The sequence below is a fragment of the Dermacentor albipictus genome, chromosome 7, assembly GCF_038994185.2.
Source record: "Dermacentor albipictus isolate Rhodes 1998 colony chromosome 7, USDA_Dalb.pri_finalv2, whole genome shotgun sequence".
In the NCBI taxonomy this organism is placed as follows: Eukaryota; Metazoa; Arthropoda; class Arachnida; order Ixodida; family Ixodidae; genus Dermacentor; species Dermacentor albipictus.
This window is the reverse complement of record NC_091827.1, coordinates 73668745-73690833: the sequence shown is the minus strand read 5'-3', so window position 1 is coordinate 73690833 and position 22089 is coordinate 73668745. Positions and strand designations below refer to the sequence as shown.

The 22089-nt window shown below is 43.6% G+C and overlaps 1 protein-coding gene across 1 annotated transcript in view; it reads right to left on the bottom strand.

The window, feature by feature from the left end:
- LOC135916091 (uncharacterized) overlaps positions 1-22089 on the bottom strand; it is a 107574-nt gene that overhangs the window by 17368 nt on the left and 68117 nt on the right. Inside the window, exons 7-8 of the mRNA XM_065449322.1 lie at positions 18611-18711; positions 10260-10345 (exon numbers count right to left, since the gene is read on the bottom strand). Of these exons, the coding sequence (XP_065305394.1) occupies positions 10260-10345; positions 18611-18711 (187 nt within the window). The remainder of the gene's footprint in view (positions 1-10259; positions 10346-18610; positions 18712-22089) is intronic.

Here is a 22089-nt window from a genome sequence, read left to right as displayed (position 1 = left end):
TACAGCCTTCCATTGCCATATACGTGCTATATAAGAGTGAAAGAGAAAATAGTCTAGAGGAATTCGAAATCCCACAGGTAACGCCGGAAGAAGTAAAGAAAGCCTTGGGAGATATGCAAAGGGGAAAGGCAACTGGGGAGGATCAGGTAACAGCAGATTTACTGAAGGATGGTGGGCAGATTGTTCTAGAGAAACTGGCCACCCTGTATACGCAATGCCTCATAACGTCGAGCGTGCAGGAATCTTGGAAAAACGCTAACATAATCCTAATCAATAAGAAAGGGGACGCCAAAGACTGAAAAATTATAGACCGATCAGCTTACTGTCCGTTGCCTACAAACTATTTACTAAGGTAATCGCAAATAGAATCAGGAACACCTTAGTCTTCTGTCAAGCAAAGGACCAGGCAGGATTCCGTAAAGGCTACTCAACAATAGATCACATTCACACTATCAATCAGGTGATAGAGAAATGTGCGGAATATAACCAACCCTTATATATAGCTTTCATTGATTACGAGAAAGCATTTGATTCTGTCGAAACCTCAGCAGTCATGGAGGCATTACGGAATCAGGGTGTAGACGAGCCATATGTAAAAATACTGAAAAATATCTATAGCGGCTCCGCAGCCACCGTAGTCCTCCATAAAGAAAGCAACAAAATCCCAATAAAGAAAGGCGTCAGGCAGGGAGATAAGATCTCTCCAATGCTATTCACAGCGTGTTTACAGGAGGTATTCAGAGACCTGGATTGGGAAGAAATGGGGATAAAAGTTAATGTAGAATACCTGAGTAACTTGCGATTCGCTGACGATATTGCCTTGCTTAGTAACTCAGGGGACCGACTGCAATGCATGCTCACTAACCTGGAGAGGCAAAGCAGAAGAGTGGGTCTAAAAATTAATCTGCAGAAAACTAAAGTAATGTTTAACAGTCTCGGAAGAGAACAGCAGTTTACAATAGGCAGCGAGGCACTGGAAGTCGTAAGGGAATACATCTACTTAGGGTAAGTAGTGACTGCGGATCCGGATAATGAGACAGAAATTATCCGAAGAATACGAATGGGCTGGGGTGCGTTTGGCAGGCATTCTCAGATCATGAACAGCAGGTTGCCATTATCCCTCAAGAGAAAAGTGTATAATAGCTGTGTCTTACCAGTACTCACCTACGGGCAGAAACCTGGAGGCTTACGAAGAGGGTTCTACTCAAATTGAGGACGACGCAACGAGCTATGGAAAGAAGAATGATAGGTGTAACGTTAAGGGATAAGAAAAGAGCAGATTGGGTGAGGGAACAGACGCGAGTTAATGACATCTTAGTTGAAATCAAGAAAAAGAAATGGGCATGGGCAGGACATGTAATGAGGAGGGAAGATAATCGATGGTCATTAAGGGTTGCGGACTGGATTCCAAGAGAAGGGAAGCTTAGCCGGGGACGGCAGAAAGTTAGGCGGGCGGATGAGATTAAGAAATTTGCAGGGACGGCATGGCCACAATTAGTACATGACCGGAGTTGCTGGAGAAATATGGGAGAGGCCTTTGCCCTGCAGTGGGCGTAACCAGACTGATGATGATGATGATGATGATGATGATGATGATGATGATGACGAGTGTTTTCCTTGCGTGAAAGAAAGCCCGTGACTGGTCGGTAGAGCAACCTTGCCTGTATCGCCTGGCTGCTTTCCCACCCGGAATTTTTTTTTTGTAGGACCCATATGAAAACAGTTGTATCGGGACTTCTTCATGTTGGTTTACATTTCTCTAATTGATACTTTTCATCTAATAACATTTGAGAAGTTGAATAAACACTCAGCAAATATTTGATTCGGCTCAATGCTAATAATAATCTGATTATCTCCAAGCGAGGGCATACAATATTCCGTTGGTTCTGTTCACCTATGTCGCATTTGCGTGTTTTTCAATCTCGGTGCGTAGTACTTGGGAAACCCTGTATATAAGCAAGATGACTTTTTCGGTTCACCTATGACACCGAAGGTGTCTTGTATAAGAGGCAATAAAAGAAAAAAAGTAATTGTGCTGTAAATGATTGGGGGCAACGATCACAATTTCGGCAGCAGTAATAAACTTCTTTCACCACATATCGCGGCTAACATTTTCGTGAGTTTTCACGGCAGCGGTGGCGTAAGCGCATGTTCTAATCAAGTGTATGTGGAATCTTTGCAGGTGGGTTGATCTGTTCATACTACCTTAAACACAGGAAGTGCTATTATTTTTTTATTATCGCTGATGTTGCTGCGAAGAGTGGGTTGGACCATGAACCGACCACTGAACTTGTACCAGTTAATCATACCTTGTATCACAGTTACACTAGCCATGTGTAAAGATTTGAGTAAACTCATCCACGAAATAAAACGCAACATAAAACACGAGATCCGAGAATCACGTGAAAGTTTCGAGCGAGACCTGACGAAGGATATCAGAAAAATCATGTGTAGCTTTTCCCTCATAAATACATGTTATGAATATATGAAGGCCTCCCTAAATTATGTACGAACAAAACATGTAAAACTCAAGGCAGCGGTGAAAGTGTTACAAGATGAACGTGATGTTCTTCGCGCTGGTGTATGGGAACACGAGAGCAGACTTCAGGCGACTCACTGTGGAGGTGCAAGGCGTTCCGCACTCACCGAACGAAAGTGTCCTATAAATAACTAAGAAACTTGCAAAAGCTATTGGAGCACCTCTTGTGGACAGTGAAATTGAGACGTGTCATCGTGTTCGATCTCAGAGTGGAAATCCATTATCGAATATAATCATGCACATTACACGCCGTGAAAAACGGTACAGTTTCCTACAGAGAGCAAGGAAACAAGGCGTTACTTCAACTGATCTTGCGTTTGCTTCTCGTGTTCCAGTATATGTGAACGAGTACTTGTCCCAACACTTAATGGTCTGTTCGGAATGGCGAACGCCAAACAGAGAGAATGTTGCTGGAAGCACATCTGGTCGTCCCATGGGAACATTTTTTCCGGAAGTCAAATACATCGAAAGTCGTATCCATTGCACACGTTGAATACTTGTCTAGAATAGTTTCATTCTTCTTTCTCTGGTTCTAATTGATGGTACAGAACAGCATGGACTTTTTTGCCGACCGACATTAATGAATTAGTGTTAGCTAACCAACCACGTTTTTCACTGTTTCATCTTAACCACCGCCCCCCTCTGAAACAAAGATTACATTGAAAGAATGCTCGAAACATTTGAACAGTCATGCACCTTTCAGTTTCCTGGATACCAGTCCTTTTTTTGCTGCCTTAATTAAAAGAAAGTATTCTTGTAAAGAAACATATTTACAGCGAAATCTCAGTTAATTAACTGCCATAACTGCTGATTATGAGGTCCTAGGCTAGCGCAGGCGGAGTACAGTGTCTTCTGTTTGTTATAGACCACTTTCAGGAAGGGCACAGCGCTAACTTCCATTTATTGATAGTTTTCTTGGATATGGTAATGCTCATTCCCTGGACCAAATTTTAGGAGGAGATGTAAATGTGAATTTGTTGGTTTCTACGAGTACTTGAAATGGGCTTCACACAATCATGTAAGCAAATGGCTTCATATATTCTATAACAAGGGCAACAAGAGTCACGCCTACATGGGAATGTTTGTTGGATATATTTAAAACAAACATGCATAGTGTCGTAATTTTGGAGATGTCACTATCACTGACATCGCTAATCATTTCGGTATATTCATGTTAGTCCGCAAGAACTGCGTCATATCGAATACAGCAAAGGAACAACATTTCAATCAAGTAATCACGCAAAGACAACTTGAGCCATTCCGTAGCTCCGTCAATCAGCAGACATTGGAAAGTACTAATGAACCTAATGATAATGATATGGTGTACAACAATTTTATAGATACCCTAAAAACATATATCATCAATGCTTTCCATTGAACAAGGTAAGAAAATTGTGCAAGGCCCAAAAGCCCTGGGTGAATCATGATATGTTACATATGATAAGGCACACGAATGAACTGTATGAACATTTTGTGAAAACATAGTATATTGAGGTACATTAAGAAATAAAACATACTGCAATGAATTTACATCTAAACTGAAGACGGCGAAAAAGAAATACTATATTAACATATTTGGGGTGACAGTTTAAAAAAGTCAGACCAGATCTGGAAAAAGCTTGGACAGCTCCTGAATTGCTTATAGACAGCTCCAACATTGCTTATAGCTGTTTGCATGCTCTGTATATTATTGAGCATGCAGGCCAAGATGTTTCAGTCATTGAAATGGCAAGCGTGGTTAATCACTTCTTTATTTAACAAAGACAGTTGCAATAGTAGTTATATTCCTACTAGTTCTGATACAAGTCCATTAAATTCCAGCCCCGTGAATTCGCTATTTTTGCAACCTACAGATTTCGTAGACGTTTTATCCTGTATCAGCTCTCTAAAAAACAGTAAATTTACAGAGACTACTGGAATTCACATTACATCCGTAAACGACCTACTCGATTTATTTTCCCAGTAATAACGTATATTTACAATCTAATTGTATGCAGTGCTGTGTTCCCTAAGGCCATGCAAGAAGATCGAGTTTTGCGAGTGTTTGAAGGTGGCAATAGGATATTTATTAGCAACTATCGTCCAATCTCAGTTTTGCCTGTAATATCTGAAGGTATTGAAAAAATTCTGTATATTAGAATCGTCAAGTCATACATTTCAGTAAGTCATTCTATTCTCTTTTCTAAGCTTAAACAATATGGAATACGTGGAATAGCAAACGATCTACTGAAATCGTACCTTCCGAAAGAACTCAATATGTATATGTAAGCAATAACAGGTCATCCTTACAGTCAATACTTGCTGGAGTACCTCAAGGCAGCATTTAGGGGCCACTCGTTCTCGCAGTTTATATAAATGACATTGTATTCTGCTACGAGGACGCCCGAATAATTTATTTAGACGATGACACATCTGGTCTTATTATTGGTATATCGACGGGTGATATTGAACGCAAAACCAACTGTGTGCTTGTAAAAATAAAAACAAATGGGCAGATGCTGATATTCTTAAACTAAACTTTAGCAAAACAAAAGTTTTCCTATATGCACGTAAGGTCAAAACTATCCCCAGATTACATAATCAAAGCATGGGTAATGATAAAATCAATGTTGTTGATAATATTCAAATGCTGGGTGTTTTCTTGTCAACAGACTTAACTTTGCATAAACACATAGAGTGCCTCTGTTCTAAAGCTTCCCTGCAGTTGGTATAATTACTCGACTAAGAAATATACTCCCTGCAAAGATTAAAGTTTTACTCTACATTTTATTGGTGCTTTCCTTGCTTCAGTATTGTCATCTTGTATGGGGTGCAACATGTATTACTAATTGTTTAGGTACACCTACTACAAAAGAATGCTATAAGATGTATGGCAAATTCACCTTATAATCTGCAGAGTAAAGAGTTGATCGTACAATATAATATTTCTCCTGTACATCAACTATACGATAATGATAATACAATACGTACATATTCGACCTTGCAAACCTACGAGCAAATCAAAGGATACTCGACACGAAAAACAAAGAATTATGGTTTTTACCAACCCCAGAAGCTAACTACTATAAAGAATCTTTATCGTATACCTTCCTGCATTTGTGAAATATGTTGCATCAAGAATCGTTTGACCCGTTCTGTTACTCAAATATTGAGATCAGACTTTTCTTATCGACAATGTCTAAATGATCAGTGAAGCTGTATGAGCCTCGGAGGAAATCAAGAAGCGCAGGAAGCTTGGTACAGGGGAAGAGGAGAATGTGGTTAGAATAAAGGAAAAAAAAGATAGACGCCAGTGCCACAGCAATGCTTTACGTCTACTGTATCCCTTAATTACGATCGGTACATTACTTTGGCGCAGCCGACAACTGACTCCAACATGTAGGTGACATTTTTCCTTGAGGAGACCTCCGAAGAGAATATTAGATATTAGGCTCCAGATGAATCAGCGGTGACACTACCCTGCGAACTCTTCATAACTCGTCATAGCAATTCGGCATAACTATTGAACATGGTTTTAGAGAAGGCTTCCGTGGGCTCTGTTGAACTACGTCGGAAGGGTGCTGTAAAAGCGAACTTGCGTCTGGCGATCTTCGACGAATTAGTTCTTCAACCGATGCGTCGAAAGGAATCCAGATCATGGTCTTCGATGGAAGAGGTGAGCCTCGTATTGAAAGCTGGTGACATCGCTTATAAGCTCTCTAAATGCTGAGAAACCGATGACTGAATTTGTAGAGCCCGATGCGTTCGACAGCATGTCTTCAATTCCAGAAAGTTGGATTGAATTGTATGAATATGCCGCTAGGATGAACAACTGGCACTCTAATTAGGACAAGAATACTAACGTGCGTAGTTACTTGGGAGGTGTTCCACAGAAGTGGTACAATGTGCACATTATTGAAAAAGCTGGAATCTCTTGAAACTAGTGGAAGGAAAAATCCTTGACGACATTACGAAGCAATCCAGGGGGAGACGGAACGCTGCCCTTAATTTTAAATTTAAGCAGGGCTTCCTTGTCGAGTATTTCTTTCTAATACGCCGCCTTTTAAAGCTGGCTGAGCCTGTGCTTCCTTCTTCTGCGGTAGTAGGACTAATAATGCACGGACTCCACGCGGAAGTCCTGAAGCAAGTGGAAGTACGGTCACCTAAACCTATGGACGGGCTCCTGGAGTGCTGTCAGGATGTACCATCGATTTCAGTAGAAAATATAACCACTAAGTTAAGCAGTTGCTTCAGACAGAGCGATGCTGATTGGTCAAGCTGTTCTCAGCGAGAACCGATCCACCTTACAGGCAGCACAGAGAAATCAGGTTGGCGCCCTCCCTGATGTCGGGTAAATAACGTCGACAACGACGCTGTTCGCCAACCTTCGGACGCTGAAGAGTTTCCGATGAAAACAACTAATAAACAAGGGTGATCAGTCTGACCCGACGACCACAAATGAGAGCCAATAGCTTTAGAAGAGGTATTGCCGCGTGCCTTGCCCCCTTCGGCGATTTCCATTTCCTGCTTTACTTGAGTACAACCAAAATTGAAATAGGCTTCCAGTACCCCTTGATTACACTTGATTACATTTCATTGCATCTCTAAAGAAAGAAACATCGTTTTGTATTAGGCATAACGTTTCACTAAGATTGATAATACTCCGCCGAATTCTTATTTTCCTGATTTATGGCAAGCATGTGACCCATTGTTGATTAATTCTGGATGTTTGAATTCAAGTGGTGTCGTGAATCTATCACTGATTGCCTTTTTTGTTCAATGATATATGTGAGATAAATCCATGTAATTGTTGTATTCTTTACCCTGCATCTTCATTTATTTAATTTTTTTTCCTCACAGGCTTACGAAGATGCATAGGGTGAAGGTGGCATGAAGTACAATGTTTAACAAAATACAAGTGGCAAAAAGATATCATACAAGGGTTCGAATATGGGCACAAAACGAAGACAATTATGCTATACAGGAACTATACAGACGGTAAACAAGAGAAATGGACATATAAGCATCGCATAAAAACCGCAAGAATTTACATAACATCACAGTATTAACAGCAAGAAGCATCCCATAAAGCAGGAAGTTGCATTGCTTCATGATATTATACATTATGAGCGATTTAGATTGAGCTAGTGCACAATAATGACACATAAGTACATACCAAAATGTACCAAAAGAGTGAGGACAGCTGGGAAAAAAAGCAGCATTTCATCAGTTATGCTTTGGCGCATTGCGTAATGCTAAAACAATATCGCGCATGACATGATTAGTAATGTGATCCAGGTTACAACATTCTCGTGCGCTTGAAGTCTTCATTTATTGCAAATAGATACTTGCACATTTTTGAAACATTTTCACGCTATCTTTTATTAAATTCCATGTCATTACCCCGCCTGCGTCATTCAACCTGCGCATGTCTCCCATACGCCTTCTAAACTGATAGGACTTTCCACGTAGAACTTCTATTTCTTCGCCACTACGTTGAAGAGAAAGTTATCTGGTTACTCTGGGTGCTGTGCAGCTCTTCATAAAGTTTTTCTGATCGTTTCACTATTTCGTCGATAGTGGTGATTACATTGCCACGCATACTTTTCACTGTTTACGTCTTGTTCCATCCAATGCCGAGTTTTCTTCATGTCAATTCAATGCTTCATTTCTTTACCGTCGCCAATAGGTTGTAGATGTAACAATTCTGCGCGTCATGGATTCTCCCAATGCAGGCCATTTTGTCAGCTCGGATAATTAAACTTGATTTTTATGCTTGAGATGTTATTGTCTACGTTTTCTTAAATAAACAAGTTTCTGCGGGAGACCTTGACTGTTTGTTGTTGTTCGTGACTTCCAACCTAAGGGGTGGCCCCACAAATAAAAAAAAGGTAATTAGGATGTCGTAAGTTGTCGGTAGCTTATGTAGGCTTGTCTTATGTAGAGAGCGACAATAGACGGCCCAAAACAAAGAAGACAGGACGACTTTGCCCGTCCAATCTTGTTCGGCCGCCTCCACGTGTTCTTTCACTGTAGAGAAGATGACGCCTAACCAATCTGCCCAAATGCCAGTTCTCATAACTTGTTTTGTTTCTAAGGCCACATCTTTGTGTGCGAGCACTATCCTGACCATAATTGCGTGTACTCTGAAGACTTCAATGTAGGGGTCCTCTTAACTAATTTGTGCTTGCATTTTTTTCAAATCAAAATCAATTTTTCGCCGTAATAATTGTGATCACGGGCCTTGGCACCTACCTTATACTGCCACATCATGCACAAAGTTGAGGTCATGGCGGAACGTGAAATTGCTAAATTTTTGTTTCACACGTTAGATCTTTTCCAGCTGATTTTTCGTGCTCCTGTTGTTCAGACATGTGCCCACCACACCCTCGTGCATAGAACGATTTGTGCAGCTCACAAGAGCAGCAGTGTGAGACACGTCTGGTTCATGTGTAACAAAAGAGCATTCTTTTTCTTTGCTGCGGAGTGGCAGTCGCCAACTTGTTACCCAGGCGTATTCTCAGAACACCATACGACAGTGGTCAGCGCAACGCCTAATATTCGTGTCGACTTGAATGCTACGCTTCGCGGCATTTATATTTCATTGTCCCCCATGTTTGTTTGCTGCGCGTTGCAGTAAAAAGGGACACCACATTTACTAAAAAAAAGCACACGCGCTCGAGCAGATAATCATTCTGTTTTCCGTGCGTGCGTATTGCGTGCGTTCAATTGTTAGCCCTAAAGGAGTCTCCATACTCCACCCAAAAACCAGTCTACCAAGCAACGTGAAACCTTGATAAATATTTTATCGGTGGTAAATGACTATCGCTGCTGTAGCACGTAATTTTCCATCAAGCTGCTTGCGCAGAGCATGCAGTCATGCATGGTTTACTTCCAAGCTATACATTTGCGCCTGTAGCATGTTCGAGTATTTCAATATAATAATTAGAGAAAATGGATACACGCCATGATTAACATAGTACCCAATACGAGCAATACAAGCCTATCTTGGTAAAAATAAATGATTTTCTACTGACTTCGTGCGTTCCCTAGCCTTCCATAGCAAAACGTAAAGATGACGCTACACCAACTAGGCGCTTTGCAAGCGCTGCTTTTTTTCACATAGAGTAGTTTCATATTCATAATATAGATCTCTACGACTTTTCATACGCGTAAAAGCAGCGAGCTACAGAATGTTTGGAGAGTTCATCGCATCTCTGGTACTTAGATTGGAAGGCTATGTAAGGTGTTTTCACGATTCTTTTCGAATGATGTGTACCTATGTCATGAATAATATATATATATATATATATATATATATATATATATATATATATATATATATGTATATGAGAGTGTGTGTGTGTGTGTATGAGGTATTTCCTTGTATTCAATTAAACTGGCATCAATTCTATTATCCCTTTGTCACAGCAGACTAAATTTCCTTGAGGCTCGAGCTCAAATCAATATATCCTTCATACTTGAAAGTCTTAGAAAAACGGCAGCAGGTGCTGACAAACTAGACGCCGAATAGGTTTTCTAATGGAGCCGAAGGGAAGACATTGCGTACAAATTTCTTCTGTCTGCTCCTCGCTCTTCTGTGATTCGCGTCCTACCAACAAAGTCAGAGTGGATGCTTCCGTTATTTCTCATATCAAGTGTTTTCCTCGATAGTCCATATTCATATTTCGTTGACTGCGAGCCAATATCGAATGTAGTTATTGTAGAAAACACTACTTACTCTCCCCAGCCATTGCCGTATATACAATAAAAAATTCCGTATGATCCGACGTTCAGGGGAACGTGGTTAATAAGAAATTCTGATCCCTAAAGAAAATATGAAAACAAAGTCACGCACAACAAAGTACAGTCACACAAGTGTCTCATGCAAGAAGTGTTCGTAGCAGAAGTGTCAAGGCAATGCTGACGGTAGAAATATTACAATCGAAGCCGGCTCTTCAATTAGAAAAATACTTATGAAAAAAGTTGTGCGTTCAGCACCAGATGTTCAAGGACTGCTGCGATTGATTTCGGTGATGTAAATCCCCAGGCACACTAGACAAAAAAAAAACACGCCACGCCGCCTGCTGTGAAACGATGATGCAGGGAAACGACATAGTTGTGCAGAGTGAGGTGGGACTAGTTTTGAAGTGATGGAACCTCACCGTAAAATTGATTATGAAGAACTGAGGAATATGGAAGAAAGTAAATGAGCTGGGAGAGTGTTGAGGTATTTGTACAGGTAAAACATTGATTTACAGAAGAGGAAAAGAACTAGGAAGCTTGCCAGCAAGTTCGCGGCCTGTAGGGTGAGTAAGACAGCAGCAAAGAAAGTGAAGTGGAAGGTCAGGGAGGCTGAAAGAATCTCATCGTTGGCGGCAATGGAAAGAAAACCTGCCATCAGTAACTACTCAATAGGAAGAAGCGAAACAAGGAAAGAAACAATTTATATTTCAAAGCTAAGCACATTACTTTTCGAGGACAGATCGGGACGCTTTATAACACGCACCTATGAAGCGAGACATAAGAAGGAAGAATAAGCATGTGCTTGCTGCGGTAAAGCTAGGGAAACAATGGAGCATGTTTAATGAGAATGTGGAGATGTCTGCTCAGCGGTCGATTTATGCACCACTGGCCTCTCTGAGGGCATTGAGTTCAGCAAGAGCAATGCAAAAGTATACGTGTCCACAATTGAGATTAGTAAAAGGGGATTGGAAGATCGGTGGAAGAAAAGCAGGGAAAAGACAATAAAAAGGAAACGTACAAAAGCAAAGTTAGCAATAGGGGATCAGAAAATTTGGTTGTGGAAGTTCCTGGGCTTTTCTTCTTTTTTTCTTGTTTAACCTAGGTAGGACATTATGCAGTATAATAGCAAGAGCTTGGTGGCGCAACCGACTGCCCTGTTCCAATGTGGACAATCACAGCATACATACATGCATCCGATTATACAGCAGTGTGGCATCGCCAACTGGCGGGGCACTTCCGCGGCAGTCACGTGACAGCATGAAAATGTCGCCTCCGATTTTTTACTCTGCGCATAGGAGTGAGATGCCGTGCGCTATGTTCTTTGTCTGCAGAGAGATCGGTGCTAGATTTAGATTTTTTGGTATTCGTTTCTAACGCGAGTCATGGGAGATGATGGTGACGAAGTCGTTGTCACCGTTATTTTAATCATTTGCGTGGGGTTCCCTTTTATTTGCGACATCACCTCAATTCATGTGGCAACAGGGCTTTGTCACGTTCTTTTCTGGACACGCTGCGCCTTCTTGTGGCATCACTGAGAAGTCCAATCCTGACATCTGAGACGACAACCATGGCACGCCGGTGCTTGCGAAAGCTTCCCTGCTTGCGAAAGTTCCTTGCCTTACGCACACTTAGTGGCCCATACTCCGTGACTCAATGATCATGATGAAAAACGTTTATTTGCTTTATTTTTCAGTGATTTTTGCGGCTTCAGATGGAGTGTTCTATCTTCTCTCCAGGGTCGGTTCTTCTAGTCCAGGGCTCCGCTGAGGGTAGCTGCCCTGCGTGCATGCCTTACTAGTCCTTGTTGGACTTTCAGGATGTCACTGGATAGCATCCTCTCCCACCATTCCGCACTCGGGTTTTTTATTATGGCTAGCCCATCTATTTTCTGGCAAGCCCATGTGGTATGGTATAGGGTTGGTTTGTCTCCACACCATGGGCACTTGCTCTCGTACTGTGTGGGGTAGATCTTGCTTAGCATGTTTAGGCACGGGAATGTCACCGTTTGTAGCTGTCGCCATACTACGGCATCTTCTCTATTTAGTTGTTTGTCAAGGCGCGGTATTTTCTTCTGATGCCTCTGTAGTAGTTTAGTATCTCTGAATAGCTTGGGCTACCGGCTCGGGGTCGTCAGCGGGATCGCGATTATTGGATGCTCGGATTGTTGCGTGCCCTCGAGCTATCCTATCCGCCTCCAGATTTCCCGTAATGTCGGTATGTCCTGGCACCCAAACTATCGTGTGTTTGGCCTGGTTGTCGACGGTTTTGCCACTTGAGCGGAGGATGCGGCGCGCGCTGTGGCTGATTCTGCCGCTTAGGTAGTTGCGGCATGCTGCTTGTGAGTATGTGAGCATGGTTAGGGACCTGTTGGATCGGTAGCCCTCCGCTGCCGCTAGAGCCACGGCTGCCTCTTCGGCCTCTACTACCGTAGAGTTTCGAGTTGATGCACTGGTGATTTCTTTTAGGTCCGAGTTGATCACCGTTGTGACTTTGCTCTCCTTGTGGTTTCTGTCCTGAGCGTAGGCAGCGGCGTCTACATACACTGTGTCGTGTCTAGTTGCCAGTGTTCTTTGTTCATGCTCTGCTCTTGCATGTCTTCGTGCCATGTGTAGGTTCGGGTCCATATTGCTGGGTATCGGTGCTACTTTGATGATGTTTCTGTATTCGTCCGCTATCGTCTCCGTGCTTTGTGTCTCCTTTATGGTAGCTTCTCCGCTGTACCTGCTCAGGAGATTTCTGCCCGTTGCCGATAGCTTTAGTCTTTGCATTTGCACGATTATCTGCGCTTCTTTGAGCTCCTAGAGGCTGTTGCGTAGCCCCAGGGCCAGGAGTTTGTCGGTCGATGTTGACTGCGGTAGGTGTAGCGCCGTCTTTAGGGCTTTCCTCAGGATTGCGTCCGCTTGTTGGATTTCGTGCTTCTTACAGTGGTAGTGCGGGAGGCTGTACGTCACTCTACTGAACCCCAGGCTACTGACCAGTTTGAGTGTGTCTGCTTGCTTCATGCCCTGTCTTTTCCGCGAGACCCGTGTCATCATGCGGGCCACTTGGTAGGCTGCAGTTTCAAGTAGTGTTAGGTTGTGGGTACATCGTTGGTTCCATTGTATCCACATTCCTAATATCCTGATGAGCATCTTCTCCGGGATTGGCTGTCCCTCGAGGTGGATGTTCAACTTCATGTTTACTTCCTCTGGGACGGTGCGATTCTTCTTGCCTCGCCATACTCTTAGGAGCTCGGACTTCTCCGTTGAACAGGCTAGACTTCTTGCCTTGGCATATTCCTCTACGCATGACGCACCTTCTTGTAATCTTTCTTCCTTTTACCTGAGTGAGCCTTTGGTGACCCATACAGTGATATCGTCGGCGTACATGGCGTGGCGTACGCCGTCGATTTGGTCTAGTTGTTGAGCCAGTCCAATCATGGCAACATTGAACAGGATGGGTGAAATGAACGATCCCTGCGGTGTGCCTTTGTTTGGGGTGTTGAACGTTTTGGATCTGAGCTCGCCCAGGCCGATTGTTGCTGTTCTGTTGGACAAAAATGCCTTGACGTAGCTGTGTATTTTCATGCCGCAATTTAGGTTGTCTAGTCCTGTCAGGATGGCTTCGTGGCTTACGTTGTCAAAGGCGCCTTTGACATCCAGTGCCATGATGATGTGCTCTCCATTGAGCGGGATATTGCTCAGTACCTCTTCTCTGATTGCAGGAGTACATCTTGGGTCGAAAGCCTGGCTCTGAAATCAAACATGCTGTGGGGGTACAGCTCGTTTTCTTCCATATGATTTTGTAGCCTCCTCGTAACCACTCTCTCATAGATCTTGCCTAGGCATGATGTAAGGGAGATTGGTCTGAGGTTTTCCACTTAAAGTTTCTTGTCTGGTTTCGGGATCATGATGACTTCCGCGTGTTTCCATTCTTCTGGTACTGTTCCCGCTTGCCAGAGTCCATTGAGGTATTCGGTTAGCTTTTCGACTAGCTCGTCTCCGAGGTTGCGGATGAGAGCGTTTTTGATCTTGTCCGCACCTGCGGCTGTGTTCTTTGTTGCGCTTCTTATCGCCGCGTACACCTCTTCCCGGGTGATGGGTCTATACAGCCTTCCATTTTCTTCTCCTTTGTAGCGCTCTGTGTAGGCTGCTAGGTCGCCGTCGCCGTAGCACTTTTTGCGTGCTTTGTCCAATAGTTCCGAGTCTGTTCGCTCGTACTGGTGCACCAGTCGGTATATGACTGTTCTTTTCGGTCTTTGATTTTGCCGGATCTAGGAGTGCCTTGAGTATGCGCCGTGTTATTCCAGTGCTCAAGGTTCCGTTTAGAGAGTCACTAATTGGTTGCCAATATTGCTTCGCTAGCTGCGCCGCGTGCTCTTCTGCCTTTTTCGTGATTTCCGCGATCTTTAGCTCGAGCTTCCTTTGGTATTTCTGTTTTTTCCACCTTTTTGTGAGCCCCCTTCTGGCTACCCATAGTATGAGAAGTCTGGAGTCGACGTCCGGCGTCTGCGGCGCACGCTCAATTTCTTTAGTGAATTTGTGTTGTTTCTTTGAGCATGTTCCCCCAGTCTGTTATAGATTCGATGCTTTTTATCGTATCGCCACATGCTTCTCTGAACGCTTTTCCAGTCCATTATGTTTGCTTTCCCTATCTGTCGTGTAACTTTGTCTGCTATTGCAATTTGCGTCTTTAGGATATAGTGGTCGCTACGTAGGTTTTCTATTAGGTTGTCACACTCCGCTTGCCTTGTCCTTTTGACGAACGTGAGATCGGGGCAGGTGTCCTTGTACACGCTGTTCCCGATTCTCGTAGCGGCATCGGCTTCCTTGGTGAGTTCACACTCGATATTGAAAGCTGCCTCAGTTACCGCTCTTCCCTTTTGATCCGTTCTCGTCTATTCCTAGCTCTCCTCTCTGGTGTTGGCAAGGATGCTGAATCGTATTCAGCACCCTTGTAAGGGGGCGTCGTACACAACCACAAGTGTGAGTATATAGGCCACGTTTGCAAACGTTCTGGGACGCGTAGCTGTTAAGGAGGTGCTGTTTAAGCTCCTCAACAGCAGTCGACTTTCGGGCTGCGCCACGCCAAGTTACCGGCTCTTAATGTGAGCAGACTTTCCGACAACGTTACCAAGAGGCAAAACATCACTACCACTTCAACTTCATTTTCCATGACAGTCAAACTACCACATTTCAAAGCAAATAAGAGCTTCTTTTGCGCTCTTTGTATCCTCTTTTTTCTTCTGCGGTGGCGGCACTCTCTTCGCCGACGCAATGACTGCCTTTCAAAGCAATAACCTCTTGCGCCACAAAATCAACAACACCAGCAGGATTTTCGGGAAGCACATGTTGTCGCTATGAGGAAGACTTTTGGCGTCTTTAGGAGCTGGCGCAGTACCGTGTTTTGAACCTTAATTTGAACTCCTGTGTTTTTGAAATGCCATCTTTTTTCTTGCCGGCTAACAACTTCGTTTTGAAAAATGCCCACACGATATACAGATCGACATTATACACGATATGCATATGAGGCGTGTTGTAGTCGGGGATTACAGGAAAAATGTTCACCACATGGAAATCCCTAAGGTGCGCCCAATATGCAACGCCCAGGATTTCTTGCATTTTTCCCCCACGGAAATGCGGCCGCTGCGGTCTGGATTTCCTCCCGAGAACTCCTGCTTAGCAGCGAAACACACTAGTTGCTAAGCCAGCGGAGAAGGTCAAAGCTAGGTGAGCAAAAAGGAACATTTTGTCTAAAAAAAAACACGATGAATAGTGAGGTTAAAAAAAGTCTCACGTCTGATTGCCTTGATTTCATTTTTTCTCTCCCACTGTTTCTTAGTGCAGCCAACCTCTTACAGATTGAGAATTTTCGCCTATAGGAACACGTTTTCTTGCATTGGGAAATATTGCCCAAGAGGTAAAATCCTCCAAAAAGCTTTCATCCATTTGATACCGCGAGTGAGGTTCGTAGACTTGTTTAAAGAAAGTTAAAGTGGGCATCTAGCACCAAACAATACCTTTAGATTAGAATGTTATCGCACTGAACGAACTTCGACGTGAAGGATGAACTGTCTCGCATCCTATGAGAGCCTGTAAAGCAGTAGGTACCACAGAGATAGTGAATTCAATTTAAGCCCTTAAATAAATTAAGCCGTACGAGTTCCTTGGAATGTTCACCATTGTTTGAAGCCTCATGCGAAAGCGCTGTTTTTTTTGGGGTTAGACGTGGTTACTTGCAGACGTGTTTATGGCTAGATGGCAACACATGACCGTCGTAATCACAATTTCTCTTTGGAAATCCTGCATGAGCTCAAATAGTGTCTATTGCATTATGGTTACAACAGCTTGTAAGTTGTAATATGGGATGCAAAAAACCGAGAGTATGAAGCTGAAACCTATAAATGCGTCTTCCTGGAAGATTTTGGAAATATTTCTTGCAAAATAAGATATAGAACTTCGGTATTTATTTAACATTTACAGTTTCACAAAAAGTGTCACAACGCCACACAAATTCCCACCTCTACTTGCTCCAGAAAAATTTACCCACTTTAAGGATGAATACCTCTTACGAAGCTAAAATAAATACCTGTAACAAGATTGACATTTGTGGGATACTTCAAAATTTTTCCTGGAAGTCTATCTACCTGTTAAAAGCAGCTCTAATTTCTTTCCCGCCAACTTGGGTCACTGGCTAGCCTATCGTGTGATGAACAGATATTCGGGCTGTCTTCTGAGTAACTATAGTTAGAAACCAACCTTCGCTCCAACTTTGGCAGCGGACAAGTGCCACAGAGCACCGGCCATTCTCTACTGGCACAAACGATACTTTAGAAGCTTATCGGCTGCTGCATAGAATTGAAAGCGCGCCGTATATACTTAGCAGTCTTGTTGACCACACATTTGCACGCACGACATTAGTGGACTTCGCTAGGACGCATGGTCCAGCGCGTCCAATAGGAAGCGGGAACCAGGATCTCCGCTGCATGCCACGCCAGTTGCTTGACACACTTCGGCCTCGGCAATATGGCGCGTCGCTGGACGGTCTCCTGGCTATCCGCAGTAACGTCCACAATCATCCGGAGAAGGATTTCGCGTGATTATTTTCGTAAGTTATCAGTATGGTTTAGAAATGACAACAATCTATACTAAACCAGTCGAGTGTTTCTCTTAAGTGTCTTTTTTGCACATACCATATTATGTTTTTTTTTTATTCGGGCGGGAGCTAGTTTCTCGCACGTTTCCTGGCGAAAAACACGAACAGCTTTTATGTCGTGAATGCTGCCTGCTCTGGCGCCAAACGTTATTTTGTTATCACTCGTGTTTGCATGGGCCGGTTCACGCAGCCGTTCTTTGAACGAAGCTTTCTTTATCGTCACCTGCATAGTTTCGCCTGTATCCACTGTCGTCGCTCTTGGTGAGTAGAAGTTGTCTCTACTCCAGCCAACATACTGACACTATAAAAAATGCGACAGCGTTCGCAAAGTCTTGGATGATTCGCCAGCGGACACAAGTGGGCGTACAACTGATAGCGCTCTTCGCACTTAGCCCAACCCGGAATATTCTCGCATCGACAGCAACAATTGCGGCCACCCACTAGGATGACTCCGGCCCTTAATCCCTCTAAATCTCGCGAAGGTAATGTTAGCACAAAAGGTCATCACTCCCCCAGGATGCCGACCTTGAATGCAATTTACGCTACCTTCGTTTCACAAAGTACCCGCAGCATGAACAATCATGGTTACGGACGCAATTCCTCGCGGAAATGCTTCGCATGCGCCATTTACCTCACTGCCTGGAATCACCATCCAATACTCGGCTTTTTGAGAACATCATGTTCCCTATATTTGATGCCACGAGAGTGCTGAAGAGGAGGATCGGCAATTTCGATTAGCGAAAGTTACATATTGAAAAAAGCCGATTATCCGCGTGGAAATTTGAACGGGAAGGACTCGCCATTTCGCCCAACAAGAATATACCGATAAATTTTAAACAGTAGTTATAGGACAAGGGCTTTATTATTAAACTTCTTCTTCGGAACACATATATTTTTCGTTTGCGGGCATCCATCCCTGATGTGATATCCGGCAAGAAGTTTGGCTGAAATCTTAATTTAGGAACAGTTACGACTACAAATTACTGTAAATACGGGTCCAAATTATTTTGGGGAGCCTGTTAGTGTGACCCTCTATTGTTGTGTGTGAACAGTGCTTTGGGCAATCTTGGACAGGGTGCACTCCAAAGAAAATGAATGCAGCCGCTTGTGTGGTTTAAAATTCTAGTGAATTAGGCAAATGTGTCAAAATATGTGCACACGAATTTTCCAGGCACGTAATTGGGAACATGCAGTGAGGAATTTCATACTTACGAGGCCATTAAGTGGGTATGCATATCCCTTAGCATCGTATACATGGATTGAAGTAATAATATTCAAAGATGGAGTAATCTTTAAATGCCATTTTGTTATAGCTGAAAAAAAAACGATTCATCACAATGTTTCATAGAAAGACCATCACTTGTGAAATTCTGCAATTCGGCAGCTGAAACGAAACTTCACGTAGAAAAGGAGGGCGCACTCCTTGAGGGAGACAAAATATTGGTTTTCCTTGCCCTGTTTGACACTCGTCACTACACTCTGCAGCGACACTTCATTGGGAAGTGCAGCGGTGGCGTAGAGGTAGAACACCCATCTCACGTGCAAGAGGCCCGTGGCTCGAATCCCGGTGCCGGCAATTTTCCACCGGATTAAAGAAAAAAAATCCGCGGGTGATAAAAATTGCATAAACAGGCCTGGACTGTGGTCTGATCCCGTTTACCAGAACCGGTAACGCACTCCGTCGCCAGAGCAGGATTGGTCACCCTGGTGTATGCCTATATGAACAACACAATAAAACCCCGGCCCTCAGTTCACAGCAGCTGTGAAGCAACTGACCAGGGCGGTGGTCAGACCTGCGACGCAGCAGAGGGCGCTAAGAATCACTGGCTCAGGACAGGCCGCCATAGGAATATGAACCTGGCAACGTTTAACGCTATAAACGTTATCTAGTGAGGCGAGTCTAGCAGTGCTATTGGAGGAATTAGAGGGCAGTAAATGGGATATGATAGGGCTCAGTGAAATTAGGAGGCCAAAAGAAGCATATACAGTGCTAAAAAGCGGGCACGTCCTGTGCTACCGGTCTTAGCGGAGAGAAGACAACTAGGCGTCGGATTACTTATTAATAAGAATATAGCTGGTAACGTACAGGAATTCAACAGCATTAACGAGAGGGTGGCAGGTCTTGTGAAACTAAATAAGAGATACAAAATGGAGGTGGTACAGGTCTACGCCCCTACATCCAGTCATGATGACCAGGAAGTCGAAAGCTTCGATGAAGACGTGGAATCGGCGATGGGTAGAGTGAAAACTAAATACACTATAATAATGGGCGACTTTAATGCCAAGGTAGGCAAGAAGCAGGCTGGAGACAAGGCAGTGGGGGAATATGGCAAAGGCACTAGGAATATCAGGGGAGAGTTATAGTAGAGTTTGCGGAACAGAATAATATGAGGATAATGAATACCTTCTTCCGCAAGCGGGATAGCGGAAAGTGGACGTGGAGGAGCCCGAACAGCGAGACTAGAAATGAAAACAGACATCATACTCTGTGCTAACCCTGGCCTCATACAAGATGTGGACGTGCTCGGCAAAGTGCGCTGCAGTGAACACAGGATGGTAAGAACTCGAATTAGCCTAGACCTGAGAATGGAACGGAAGGAACTGGTACATAAGAAGTCGATCAATGAGTTAGCGGTAAGAGGGAAAATAGAGGAATATCAGGTCAAGCTACAGAGCCGGTATTCAGCTTTAACTCAGGAAGAGGATCTTAGTGTTGAAGCAATGAACGACAATCTTGTGGGCATCATTAAGGAGTGTGCAATGGAAGTCGGTGGTAACAAGGTTAGGCAGGATACCAGTAAACTGTCGCAGGAGACGAAAGATCTGATCAAGAAACGCCAATGTATGAAAGCCTCTAACCCTAGAGCTAGAATAGAATTGGCGGAACTTTCGAAGTTAATCAACAAGCGTAAGACAGCTGACATAAGGAAGTATAATATGGATAGAATTGAACATGCTCTCAGGAACGGAGGAAGCCTAAAAACAGTGAAGGAGAAACTAGGAATTGGCAAGAATCTGATGCATGCGTTAAGAGACAAAGCCGGCAATATCGTTACTAATATGGATGACATAGCCGAAGTGGCTGAGGAGTTCTATAAAGATTTATACAGTACCAGTGGCACCCACGACGAAAATGGAAGAGAAAATTGTCTAGAGGAATGCGAAATCCCACAGGTAACGCCGGAAGAAGTAAAGAAAGCCTTGGGAGATATGCAAAGGGGGAAGGCAGCCGGGGAGGATCAGGTAACAGGAGGTTTGTTGGAGGATGGTGGGCAAATTGTTCTAGAGAAACTGGCCACCCTGTATACGCAATGCCTCATAACGTCGAGCGTACCGGAATCTTGGAAAAACGCTAACATAATCCTAATCCATAAGAAAGGGGACGCCAAAGACTTGAAAAACTATAGACCGATCAGCATACTGTCCATTGCCTACAAACTATTTACTAAGGTAATCGCAAATAGAATCAGGAACACCTTAGACTTCTGTCAAGCAAAGGACCAGGCAGGATTCCGTAAAGGATACTCAACAATAGATCATATTCACACTATCAATCAGGTGATAGAGAAATGTGCGGAATATAACGAACCCTTATATATAGCTTTCAATGAATACGAGAAAGCATGTGATTCTGTCGAAACCTCAGCAGTCATAGAGGCATTGCGGAATCAGGGTGTAAAAATACTGAAAGATATCTATAGCGGCTCCACAGCCACCGTAGTCCTCCATAAAGAAAGCAACAAAATCCCAACAAAGAAAGGCGTCAGGCAGGGTGATACGATCTCTCGAATGCTATTCACAGCGTGTTTACAGGAGGTATTCAGACACCTGGATTGGGAAGGAATGGGGATAAAAGGTAATGGAGAATACGTTAGTAACTTGCGATTCGCTGGTGATATTGCCTTGCTTAGTAACTCAGGGGACCAAGTGCAATGCATGCTTACTGACCTGGAGAGGCAAAGCAAAAGAGTGGGTCTAAACATTATTCTACAGAAAACTAAAGTAATGTTTAACAGTCTCGGAAGAGAACAGCAATTTACAATAGGGAGTGAGGCACTGGAAGTCGTAAGGGAATACATCTACTCAGGGCACGTAGTCACTACAGATCCGGATCATGAGACGGAAATAATCAGAAGAATAAGAATGGGCTGGGGTGCGTTTGGCCGGCATTCTCAGATCATGAACAGCAGGTTGCCATTATCCCTCAAGAGAAAAGTGTATAATAGCTGTGTCTTACCAGTACTCACCTACGGGGCAGAAACCTGTAGGCTTACGAAAAAGGTTCTACTCAAATGGAGGACGACGCAACGAGCGATGGAAAGAAGAATGTTAGGTGTAACGTTAAGGGATAAGAAAAGAGCAGATTGGGTGAGGGAACAAACGCGATTTAATGACATCTTAGTTAAAATCAAGAAAAAGAATTGGGCATGGGCAGGACATGTAATGAGGAGGGAAAGTAACCGATGGTCATGAAGGTTACGGACTGGATTCCATGGGAAGGGAAGCGTAGCAGGGGGCGGCAGAAAGTTAGGTGGGCGGATGAGATTAAGAAATTTGCAGGGACGGCATGGCAACGATTAGTACATGACCGGGGTTGTTGGAGAAATATGGGAGAGGCCTTTGCCCTGCAGTGGGCGTAACCAGGCTGCTGCTGCTGCTGCTGCTGCTGCTGATGATGATGATGACTACAT